At 36.7% G+C, this 12,125-nt stretch overlaps 1 protein-coding gene across 3 annotated transcripts; it reads right to left on the bottom strand.

The window, feature by feature from the left end:
- Positions 1–983: 983 nt before the first annotated feature.
- LOC103708425 (synaptotagmin-3-like) lies at positions 984–11,813 on the bottom strand. 3 transcript variants are annotated; one of them, XM_008793347.5, is made up of 12 exons: positions 11,553–11,813; positions 10,228–10,326; positions 9,375–9,425; positions 9,115–9,238; positions 7,705–7,823; positions 7,521–7,622; positions 7,295–7,369; positions 4,122–4,198; positions 3,460–3,709; positions 2,988–3,353; positions 1,358–1,486; positions 984–1,269 (listed from the first exon to the last, which is right to left on the bottom strand). In XM_008793347.5, the coding sequence occupies exons 1-12, from the start codon at positions 11,667–11,669 to the stop codon at positions 1,141–1,143; spliced, it is 1,638 nt and encodes a 545-aa protein (XP_008791569.4). In that variant the 5' UTR covers positions 11,670–11,813; the 3' UTR covers positions 984–1,140. The 3 variants fall into 3 exon arrangements, with proteins under 3 accessions (XP_008791569.4, XP_026660959.4, XP_088575366.2); XM_026805158.4 differs by having other exon boundaries at positions 7,744–7,823; XM_088719240.2 differs by having other exon boundaries at positions 11,590–11,723.
- Positions 11,814–12,125: the final 312 nt, after the last annotated feature.

Below are 12,125 nucleotides of genomic sequence, written 5' to 3'. Positions count from 1 at the left end.
TACAACATCTCGAGAAATTCCAAATCTGTAGTGGCTCCAATTAGAGGAGGATTCCTATTTCTTCAGCTGTTTGGAGCCGGTGTACCAAAAAAAAAAAACCCGCCTCCTCCTTCCGGATTTCTCCACTCTCCAACAAAGAACATCATCTACTCCATCCTCAGGAGTTAGTAGGATTTGTTTCAGAAATTTCATCTGGAAACCATTGAATGAAACGGTCAGCTGTAGGATTCTCCTGGAGCAGAACCATATGGTAAGTGACAACCGTCATACAAATAGGAGCGGTAGAGACCAAGGTCGAGTAATGCAGACAATGGAAGTACGAGCAATCTCATAAATAATTTGAAGAATTTTGTATCTTTAGTGTGCAACTATATAAGCTCTGTATCCTGACTTGAGTCGGCTTTGTTTTCTAAAAGAATAGATCAATATCTCTAGCCCCCCATTAACCAAATAAAGTTGCCACTAATAGCTTGAGAAAAAATGGAGAATAGTTGAACCAATCCCCAACAAAATGATATATTCTTGGTTCGAAGCACCTGAGAGAGGAGAATTTGACTCCATAATAAGACGACCAGCAACCTAACTAATGACAGCAGTCCACCAAGAATGCATGAGGAATACCCAGACGAACACCAAGTTCTTCGACCTCTGCATCGGAAACTTAGCATGTGACCGGTGGCAGCCTCGTTGCCCTCGTCATATTGGACCACGACAGCCGGCCATCATCCATCATTGCATCATATATAATTATAATGAGATATAAAATAACAATGATCTTTTCATCTAAAAGAACTAAATAATGATCATCATCTAATTCTAATGATCTTTAACTTATCTTTAATTCTAAAATTTACAGTTCCTACTTCTTAGCATTTTGATTTAAATTAAAAAGAATGTCCGATGAGAGATGTTGCCAAAACAACCCTAACTGGTTCTTTTTCAAGTCGACGTGCATCACTCATTCAATTCACACAAGTGCTACAGAAAAGAATTATAGGTTGTATATATTCTGATGGTGTTTTTTCCTCTGATATGTTACAATAATTTAGTTGTTCATAACACAAACTCTCATGATGAATATACAAATGGAAAATCAAACAGCTCTCTTACGATGAATATGCAACATTTATGGCCATATCATCAAATAGTGCTCCATTTAATCTCAATGTCTATCATTCCATTCCTCGAATTTATCAAATGATATCTTTCGTTTATGCGGCCGTTGTTGACAACATCTGAAAGATTGATATCTACGTGCCCCATTGATTCCTATGGCATTAAAAAAGAGGTGAAAATTAGAAGGGAATAACATAAAGGAAAATAAAAACAAAGAGGACTGTCAGGGGATTTTCCTAACCTCTCCATGAAAGCTGAAACCTCTTCGTTTGCTCATCACTTCTATGTGAATTTTCTCATCTATAGGGGCTTCCTCTAACATGAACTGAAATTCTTCACTCCATCTGGGATCCCTGCTTTGCTTAATCATCTGAATATAGAAGAAATATTGAGATGCTTATCAACATAAAAACTGACAATAGAGGTAACAAGGGTACTTGCTGTTGTAAAACATGCGATTTCTAAATTATGAAATAAAGGGGAACAAATGGATCATTCACTTTTACATCAAAAAATGACCTTTCACCTCCTTTTCGAAACAAAAAGCTTCACATAAGTTGCAAATTTGACATGCCTTGTGATCGTAATATACACCAGGTATAAAAAGATAGAAACAATGCTCAAATCAATGACAAAAACAAGACATAAAGATGTCCTATGTGAAATGGAGTCATTTTGATCAGATTTGAATCAAGCATAAAGAATAACTGACAGGGGAGAAGGGGAAAAAGTTTAAGAGCATAGGAGTTCCAAATAATAGGCTTCTCCAAACCAATGACAGAAGATGAATCATCTTAGCAGGCTCAAATAAAAGTGGAAGATAGCATCAGATTTGGTAGCATCAAACTAGTTGGAACAAACAAGATAAAAAGATTCCACATGAGAATTAAATTGAACTTTGTGGAAAGGATAGTGAAAAAAGGAAGGTCATGTCAGGAAGTACTTGTTTACTTAAAAAGAAACAAATTAGAAAACAGATATCCAAACAGTCATAGCACCAAAAAAATGTAGATAGGTCTTGTATAACTAATATTAAATACTAATGATACCATTTGACAAAATGTCAAGCCACAAAATGCTGGCATTAAACTCAAATGCGGATAGAGGATTAAAATGGAAGATGCGTTACAACCAGAAAATAAAGCAAAGGATGAGGGAAAACATTTTTTTTTTAAAACAAAAAGAAGTGTTAATTTGATACACAAGATTTAGACACCCAAGAAGAAAAGGGGTTAGAGGTTAGAGGTCCACTGTTAAAACAGCAGGGATACAAGCATGAACATGCATGCGTGCACAAAAAAAAAAAGAAAAGAAAAGAAAAGAAAAGGTCTGGTGGTTAGAGATCTGCTGAGAATAATAGTGACATGCTCATACAATACATGCACAAAAGTAAGCAGGAGTTTGAGGTTCACTAATAGAACAGTGCATGCACACACGCACGCACAAGAAAAATCCTGTATTTCCTTTTTTTTGTGTGTTTGGGCGGTTGGGGATACACATCCACTTATAGAACAATAGTGATACACATCAAGTGAGAATGATCACACATGCATGTATGCAAGAAGGGGATGAAGAACCACTAAAAAAGCAGTAATGATATATATCAACAGGCACACATTGCCAACACAGCAAGAGACATAACCAGTCATCAATTAGCTTACTTATGGCAAATAGACAGATGAACTGCAGGATAAAATGCTGGAAAAGGATTGTAAAGTAGAAAATCTCACTCAATATGTGTTAAACACCTCAATGGAGATGTATTAAGTCAGAGAGTGACAGCCAACGACACACATGCAACCAAGAAAACAGCAATAAATTATAGTTCGCCAACATTAAGAATGATAGCTCAATAAGTGATTTAAACTCACCTTAGTTTTCTTCTTTTCTCCTCTGAAAAGGATCAGTGCATAAGGGTTATTGTGATGCTTTCCTTCTACATTTTCGGCACTTTCAATGGTTACCAACAAAACCCCACCATCAGACGATATATCATGGGAAGCCCAGCTGATGCTACTATGCTTAACATCTCCATCTAAAGGACCACTTAACCTGCCGTTTTCTTCTTTAAAAAGATCAAACGTCAACTCCACTACAAGCTTTCCTCTGTTTCTTTTATTTTGTAGATCATTGGGGTTCAAGTTCTTGAGAAGATCAACCGTGAACGTCTTCATCTCATGAGGAGTAAGCAAGCGAAGGGGAATTACTTGCATGCCCAGCTTATCATGCATTTTAACCTATCAATTGCATACAAACGACTGCAAATTTAGATATAACATCCAGTCATTCACAAGAATAAAAAATGAAAAACATGTATGAATTAACATATGCAGGGAGCTAAACCTTTTCCCAGTCATAGACATGCAGCTCAAGAACTTGAGTCTCAGGGTCTTTCACTATAAGCTTGAACTGTTCATTCCATTCAGGATTCAGATTACTCATCTTTATCGAGGTTTTCTTCGATGGTAGTCTCTCCCCACTCAGTCTGAGCTTAACATATGGATCGGATTTACCAAGGAAATCCATTTTGCATAGATTAAGTGCACGAACAACCTTCACACGTAATATACCAACAGGCTTCTTTGTGGCTCCACTATAAAAAGGAGATATCACAACTTCAGACCATCCGATCAATAATAATTATGTAACAGTTTCTCTAAGAAGCATACTGTGGAAATCAATCAACAAAATGGAATGCAATTATTTATTAGGATATTTCAAAACATTCGAGAATTAACATCATAACTTAACTAGGCAAGTCAGTGCGACATCTCAAGGTGAGTCTGCAAGAAACCAGTTTTTTTCCACACTGCAAGCATCAAAAAACCTGTTTTGTATAGGTGACATTTAGATATTTACTTCTTTCTTGATTTTTGACATTCCATTTCTAGAAGCACCAAGAAAGTGTTGTCATAATCCCAGATCAATAGAACAATTGGAAGAACTAAAACTGATCATTAAAACATAAAAGATAATCATGCAGAATTGTTGCACTTGAAGCTCACCTAGCACCATCTAGAATTGGTACTTCCAGAACTTTGGGCCAATGGTAGAGATTTGAAATTTGTGCTGCAACCGTTTCCTGTAAATGGCAGACAAGAATCATAGAAGAGCAGTTAGTTCTACTTTTATAAAGACTTTGTTCTACATGCTAATACATGATTTTAGACTAAACTTTCATTTTCATTAAATTACAAAGAAAAGTAAGCAACCACACCAAATTCTCTCTTCAATTCCTTATTGGAGTGCATTTGTATCCATGTGCACATGTATGTATCTTCATAAGTAGAGAAGAGAAATTCTAACATAGTTATCCTATAACGACTTATAGGAAATCCAAATCAATGGCACACCATTTATCATGATCCGCAAGACCCTAAATACCTATCAAAAAATTCAAATGCTTTGAAAAGCTATATATTTACATCATGTGATTAGTAAACCATCAGTTCTCTTTTTTGAGAAACATGGAGGGAATGCCCTCGCTCTTTGATCAGTGATTCACCGGCCACTAGATCCACCAGGGTTTGAACACTGGACCTCTTTCCAAGTGATAGAGATGCTAACCAGCTGAACTAGCAGATTTTCAGTAACAAACAGTTATCTTAGTCTATGATTTGAGGATATCCCAATCAATCTTAATCTATGATTTGGGGTTATCCTAACCACAAGAATTTTAGCCTATATTTGAAGGTACTATGAAACAAACTGAGTAAATCATCCATGCATTGTTGCATAGGGAAAAACTACTTAGCTACATTTTCAGAACATTAAATCCAATACCACATGAGCATATGTATGTGTATTTATCTAGAAATACGTATATTTATCAAGAGATAACCTTACAGACTTAGAAACATCCCAAATAAATCTACGAGGAAAGAACTCATAGCAAGGTTTGCTGAACCAGTACCAGAGGGCGTACCGGCCACTAGTTCGGCATAATACGTGTTCGTACCGTGTTGTTCTGAGATGTTTTGGACCTTTTTTATATTTTCAAATTTTGAATTGAAGTTGGCAGATGGTTTGTTGAGTTCACAAATAAAAGTCAGCAAATGGTTTGCTCAATTCAATTTGAGATTTGAACATAAAAAGGAGTTCGAAATAGAGGACCGCAATTGCGATCATCTACTTCGTTCCCTTTCTCCCCTATTCCACAAACAAAGATTCATTCCCTCTCTCCCCTGTTCCAAAGCGAAGACAGTAGAGACCGGTCCGAAACAAAGATGGCAATGTCGAGGAAACCCCACTGGGGAAGAGGGAGAAGGAGAGGGAGGAAGAGAGAGGGAGAGAGGGGGCGGAAGAGAGACAGAGGGAGAGATAAGGCGCTTAACGGGGGCCAGAGATGAAGAAACTAAGCGAACAAAAGTGGAAACCCTTGAACTGCCTTTTATATCGTTTCAATGTGGCGAAGTTAAGGACCGGTTTGGTTCGGTATGCACCGAACCACCCGATTCGGGATGGTTAGGTGAACCTTGACTCATAGTAACGCTGGAGTTAGGGAATGTGGTGGCAACAAGCTTAGTCAAAGCCTTGTTGACATGGTTTACTCATTAGTTAGGAGGTGGAGATGGCACTGGAGGAAAGAAGAGGTAAGATGTGGCCATAGTGGAGCTACTGGTGAAGAGAATGGAGGGTGTTGCTGATGAGACAGTAGAATGTCAAGGGATATGATGACTTGGCCAAGCTTGAAGATTAGACATTTGATAGAGCATAGAGAGAAGGGTAAGGTCGAAGTCAAAAAGCTTAGAAACACTAATTTACTCACGCATGAAAAGGAATTTAAGAGATACTAGAGGAAGGTGAGGGATAAGTTCTAGCCTATGTCATAGCTTGTGGATCAAGCCAAAGTGTAAGCGAGGGGAATGAGGGCAGTGAATAACATGGATTTAGAAGAGAATGAGTGTGTGGAGAGAAATAAGAATGATGGATTTGGAATGGGCGATGGGAAGATGGGTTTAGGCCCTTTTTTTGTCAGGATTGATAAAGAGTAGTGGGGAGGGGAGGTTGGACCACAATTATGTAATTATATGCATTGTAAAGATAAAACATTAAAATATATTGCTCACATGCCACATGCATGACATAAAATAATTTAGTAATTGCATATTTTCAATTACTATAAATCCATAAGATCTTTTACTTGCATGGATTGGCATAAACTAAGATTGAGCAAAATTGTTTCTCTATGTGCACTTGACTCCTTGTATATTTTGTATCCTTTGATCTTGCATATCTTTATTCATAAGAAATACTAATATTAGAACAGGTTTACATGTTTACGATTTCCACGCTTAAGATACAATAAACCATAAGTAATTCCTACAAGTCTTAATGTTAGAATCTTAAACCAAACCAGCTAGTGATCCAAGAGGATCGCCAAAACCATGGTTCATATAAGTCCCACATGGGCAAGTACCAAAAAAAACAAAATCTGGTGCAGCATTTACTAATCCACCCTTTAATCATTCAGTGTAATATACTAATATCCAAAAGCCAGAATTCCCCACCTGATGCCTGACTTCAGCGTTTAAGGTGTCAGAACATGTTGACAAGCACTATAGTGGGTCAACCTGGTGAACAATTGTTATGGTCATTGTCACTTACTATATATGCTAAGTTCAATTGGAACATAACTCCTAATCTGAAAAAAATTCAACGAGAGATACACTACAGTTGGGATTCCCCTCTCCCCTTCCATCAAAAAAGAAAGAAAAGAAAAACAAAATGGATAAATTTTATTGTTTATAATAAATCTGAGTTACTATTATTAAGTAGACACTACCTCCTTCTCTGACTAGTATAAAAGAAGGGCACTGTGATCCTCTGCTAGCCTCTTAAGGAGAGGTTTCATGACCTAAGAGGTGACTATCCTGCTTGCAATTTTCCACAAATATTTCTTGATTCTCCTATCCTTTTCTTTCGACTTATTAGAAATTCAAGTAAAGCTGACTGGAGGAGAAATTTGATCATCATCTATATTTAAAAGAAAGAACGTTTATAAAAGGGAAAAAGAAAACCTCTAGAATCTCTAATAATGTTTGAAGTTACAAATGCATTGTCATGGTGTATTTTGCTAATTTATTTGCAGACAGTTCACCAAATGTACTCCACTAAATTCCATAACCAGTTATCATCTTCAAACTTAGTTCCAACCCAAACAGATAGAAGTTAAGACCTGAATAAACCGATAAAGGCCGGGTATTGCCATGATATCTCCACCCAGCAACTTAAGTCCAAAGTCCACACGTGGCTGCAATAAGATTGAAGAAGAAGATCAGTAGCTTTGCTGTGAAATATCATCTAACAATACGTACATACGTGCGCACATACACACACATGCACGCGTGCAGGCACATGCAACATGCATACACACACAAGGACACACACACACATTCAATTACCTTTTCCATTAAAGACACGCTCAAATTTGCAAAGCATGGAAAGCTTGGCACAAGTGGCTTTAGAGTAATCCGTGGTACCAAAAATATTTGTAATTGCAGCAGCTGTGAACACCAAAAATGTCTTATTAGTTGCATATGTTTGCATATTGTTTTAACCCCTGGTATGACTTGGAACATATCTGACCTGCACTGTCACTCTGAAAGACAAAAGCTTAAGGCTTACAGATATGTTGGCATTGCCAGCCCAACGCACCCCAGGCTCAATAGCTAATTGTTTCTCTTGAGTTTCATAAACTTTAACACCTGTTAGATCAGAAAGATGAACAAGATAAGCAAGAGAAAGAATGAAGTTTACTAACATCAAATCTTAATACCCTAAGAGAGTGAGTATCAAAGGACAAACAAACAACCAAGAAAAACCTAAAAGAACATTTTACACCAGCTCACCATATTAATATAAATAATTTTTTTGAGTTTTAGTTAACTTTTGAAAAATGAACTGATATTCATTTCTTATGTAAATGAAAATGAAGTCAAGAAAATTGAAAGATACTCAATGGATCATATCCATATCCAGGTTTTCTTGTAACAAAATAAATGAAGAGACTACTGAAGGCATATCCAGTCGAATTAAAATAAGGTTGATGAAGTGGAAAGGTGCTCCAAAGCTGTTAAGAGATCAACACATGCCTCCAACATTGTATGGTCTAATTTTCTCAAAAAAAAGGGGGTAAAAAAACATCACATGGTCAAAATGTTTGACAATAAAAAGGGCATACAAATGAAGACCTAGAGCAAGAAAGATATTATGTCAAAAACTCCCTCTCCTGCCCTATTGTATAAAACAAAAAAGAATGAGAAAAACTCAATGTTTAATTTCATAATGAAGCTCAGAAAAATTATGTTATAAAATGTATAGAACAGCAACTCTACTAGAAAATGGCCTCTATATTTCGAGGGCAATCTGAGATCATCTGTTTTAAGATATCTGAAGAACTTTCTTCAAAAGGCAAGGAGGGTTCAAAGAACCCAAAGCCCTCCCCCCCCACCCTCATTTATTATAAATAAAAGGCTTATTTAAAAACCTTCAGATTGCAGAAATTGTTCTAGTGCAGAAAACAATTTAAGGAATGCAACAAATAATAATATATTTGGAAATTATGACACAAATATAGCAGAAGTTTGCCTGCAATAAATCACATCATCAAAATTTCTTATAAAAGAAAAGAAAAAAAAACTATTTCTATTTTATGAGCAGACTTTAAGCAGATGCCGTAAAGAATTTACTGCACTTTACATGGAGAATTGCACTTAGATTACCTCATAGTTTTAAATATTTCTCAGTTACATGTCTTGAATGATCATGTGCTTAGATGATATGACACGTCAGTCAAGTTCATCTCCTACTTCAATCCAAGACTCATGCAATCCTATGAAAAATAAGTATAACCCTCTTGTACAAATCATATGAGATAAAATTGGCATCATCAAAATATTAAAAAAGATTTTAATATTGCCAGAGTTTTTTCCTATGCTGCATTCTGAAAGGTTTTTACTTAATGCTAGTGCTTAGAGGAAGAGAAAAGAAACGCACCATGAATTGTAGGTGGAAGAGTACCAAGAGTTAGATGGTCAAATTCAATGGATTCTAAGCAATATTTCCCAATATATTGATCAAATATTGGCTTTGTTGTGCTTCTTATTGTACTGCATATTGCCTGTGTTCATTCATACAATTTTAAGACAATGAGTGCCAAGTGAAGTCATTATCAAATACCTGCAGAAGTACCTATTCTAAGAAAAACAACAAAAAAATTCAACTCTACTGAATGAAACATATAAAAGTTGAAGAACCTTATCTAGGTACGGCCATATATCAAACATAAATTTATTCATCCAGTCAACCTGCAGAAGAAAAGGGGAAGAACTCTTAACAAAATATACACATTTACTAAGGCAGAGCAATGAAATTGCTAGGACACAATTGTTATGGTGCATATATGTGTGCTCCATGTGATGACTTAGTGTACAATTTTCTTTTGTAAATTCAGTATGATACTTGAAACTTTGATCACATCAAACATCCTAAGTAGAATTTATTGCATGTCATTATGCTTCCCATCCTTTGGTTTTTCTAAGATGTCTTGGTATGCCAGTTACCTAGAAAATCATCTTTATGTCCACTTGGCATCAACACTAATTGGAGATCATCAATCCAACTTGGACTGCTAACATTAGCTGCCATGTTGCTAATATCAGTAATTGCACCATCTCCAAAACTTAGTTAGAAGTCAAAATCCTTATAGGACCTTAGTTCTTTGGTCCAGGAACTTCACTGTGGTGCTTATAGACAACCAAATGGATGATTGGAACATGGGCACCCAAGGCCGTACTTTTGCCAACAAACTATAAGTTGCCATGGTAATTGGAGAGCTTGTTCAAGCTAGATCTCCCTCATATGTAGGTTGTCCATTCTCAAACTTTGTGCTCTGTGCTGTTCAATTAGAGCATACTAAAGATTGCATTTCCCTTGCTACAAAAAAAATCTGTTCCTGGTTATACATGGATCTAACAAGTTACAACACATTATGATGATTCAATTGGTCCAACAAGGCATTGGAGAAAGAACTGAATTTGCAAAAGATCATAATTAAGCCAATAAAGATCTGAATATGGAAAAGCTATGCAAGGATATAAACAAACTGACCCGGTCACAATCAGGCTTTTTAATCCACGATGGAATCTCAGGTAGGAGTGCATGCAAGGTTTTTGAATCTAACTCATTCAAGGGTCTAATAGTTGGTTCCTGCCAGAAGGAAGCACAAGAAAAAAGGGTAAACAAAAATTACTACATGAGCAATTTAACATGTGGACCTAATTATATCCATATGCACAATAAGTATTGATGATCCAAAAAAATAATGATAACAATTTCTGAAGTTTTTGATTCTTGCCAGGACTGGCCAACATAGCTGTGCATTGCTCATTTCAAGATCTCTTTCAATGCAGCCGGATTGGTTTTCCCAGTCTTTCTTATATGAAGCATCAACATCCAACTTTTGCCAAAAATGCATTAAAACAGAGAAATTATATATAAATATCACGTTGAAGATCCAGTACAGCAAGTCAGGAAAAAAAAGAAGAAAATATCAGAACCCAATAAGATAGATTATTTCAGTACTTTTTTTCAGAAAAGTGAGGCAAGTCAAATCAGGACCATAATGTCACAAAAATCTTACACTTTAGCAGCTACAGCATCTAAAATAGGAATTCATTTTATAAAAGACTAATTCAAAGGCACTCTTACTAGAATTATGCTAAAATATGGTTGAACAATAGAGTCATTTGATCCGAACCAAAAAGGTAACAACTCAACCAAAAAAAAAATTCTTACTGAAGTTCGCTCAAGCAAGCAAAGATATTCCTATAAGACAGTCTGCAGTCCCATCGAACAATGTCTTATACTGAGTTTGGAAAACATGCACAGCAGGAAGAAAGAAAACAAATCAGCCAATTCTTTCATGTGATGTCTAAACGCCAAGGAAACAAAACCCAAATCAGAAGAACACTCTCATCGGGCTTCCTCCACAGTCAAAGGAAATCAACAACAGAACATCAGGTTCGATCAAAAACCGACATCAAGAAATTTGCCAAAACCCTCATCTCGTTTCTCACTCAATCCATCAGGTGTTCAAAAGACAGACCCAACAACGCCGCTCTTTTTAAAACTATCGAAGAGAACCAACAACGAAGAAAAAGGCCAAAATCAGAGCCTTTTTTCCTATTGGGTTTCCGGCACAGCAGACCAAACAACGCCGGCTTCAGAAGAACAGAAAGCAAAGAAAGATCACATTTTTATCTCAAAATCTATTACGAAAAGGAAAAGGGAAAAAACATGAGAAAAATTCTCATCGACTTTCTTGGTTCTTGCACGAAAAAAAAAGAATAATGAATCAATAGTGAAAATCATCGAAGTCCAAAAACACTATAACAACAAAAAAAGGAATTGGATTCAGAAGAAAAAAATGTGACCTCTCTTTCAACATCAGTTGGCTGGAAGTATATGTACAAGAAATAGCCGAGAATAATCCCGATGGGAACGCCGAATCCGAAGCCGACGATCCCCAAGAAAGTGCCCACGAAGCCCATCGCCTACTCTCTCTCGCGCGCGCAATCATCGAATCGAATCGAAATGGATTGAAAGAGGGAAAGGAAAATAGGAAGTCGGGCGGCTTCGGCCTCGGGAAGAGACTAGTCTTCGGAGAACTCCGTCCCGAGACGGAGAACGGCAAGGCCTAGGAGTACCCGAATAAAACCGCCAAAACCAGTTCTTTTTCGGCCAACGGTTTCGACACGTTAGCGTTTGAAATCACGCATGTGCCACTCTCCTTTTACACAATGCCTGATTTGCTCCCAAAAGGTTTGTCTCTTTTAATAAGGAGAAAGGGAGACAGGATTGTCTCTACTCTTTTTTTTATTATTTTTTTTTGCTAAAACTGAAATTTCATACATCATGGATGCGAATACATCCAATAGCATTTGTAATCAAAAAATCTCAGAATGCACCAGACAAATCATCCTCACTAACCTATAGAGTGCCTCTGT

Source organism: Phoenix dactylifera, chromosome 3 (genome assembly GCF_051530095.1).
Source record: "Phoenix dactylifera cultivar Ajwa chromosome 3, Ajwa_hap1_PhDact_Kaust_v1.1, whole genome shotgun sequence".
Classification (NCBI taxonomy): domain Eukaryota; kingdom Viridiplantae; phylum Streptophyta; class Magnoliopsida; order Arecales; family Arecaceae; genus Phoenix; species Phoenix dactylifera.
The sequence above is the reverse complement of the archived record's forward strand: the minus strand, read 5'-3'. Positions and strand labels throughout refer to the sequence as shown.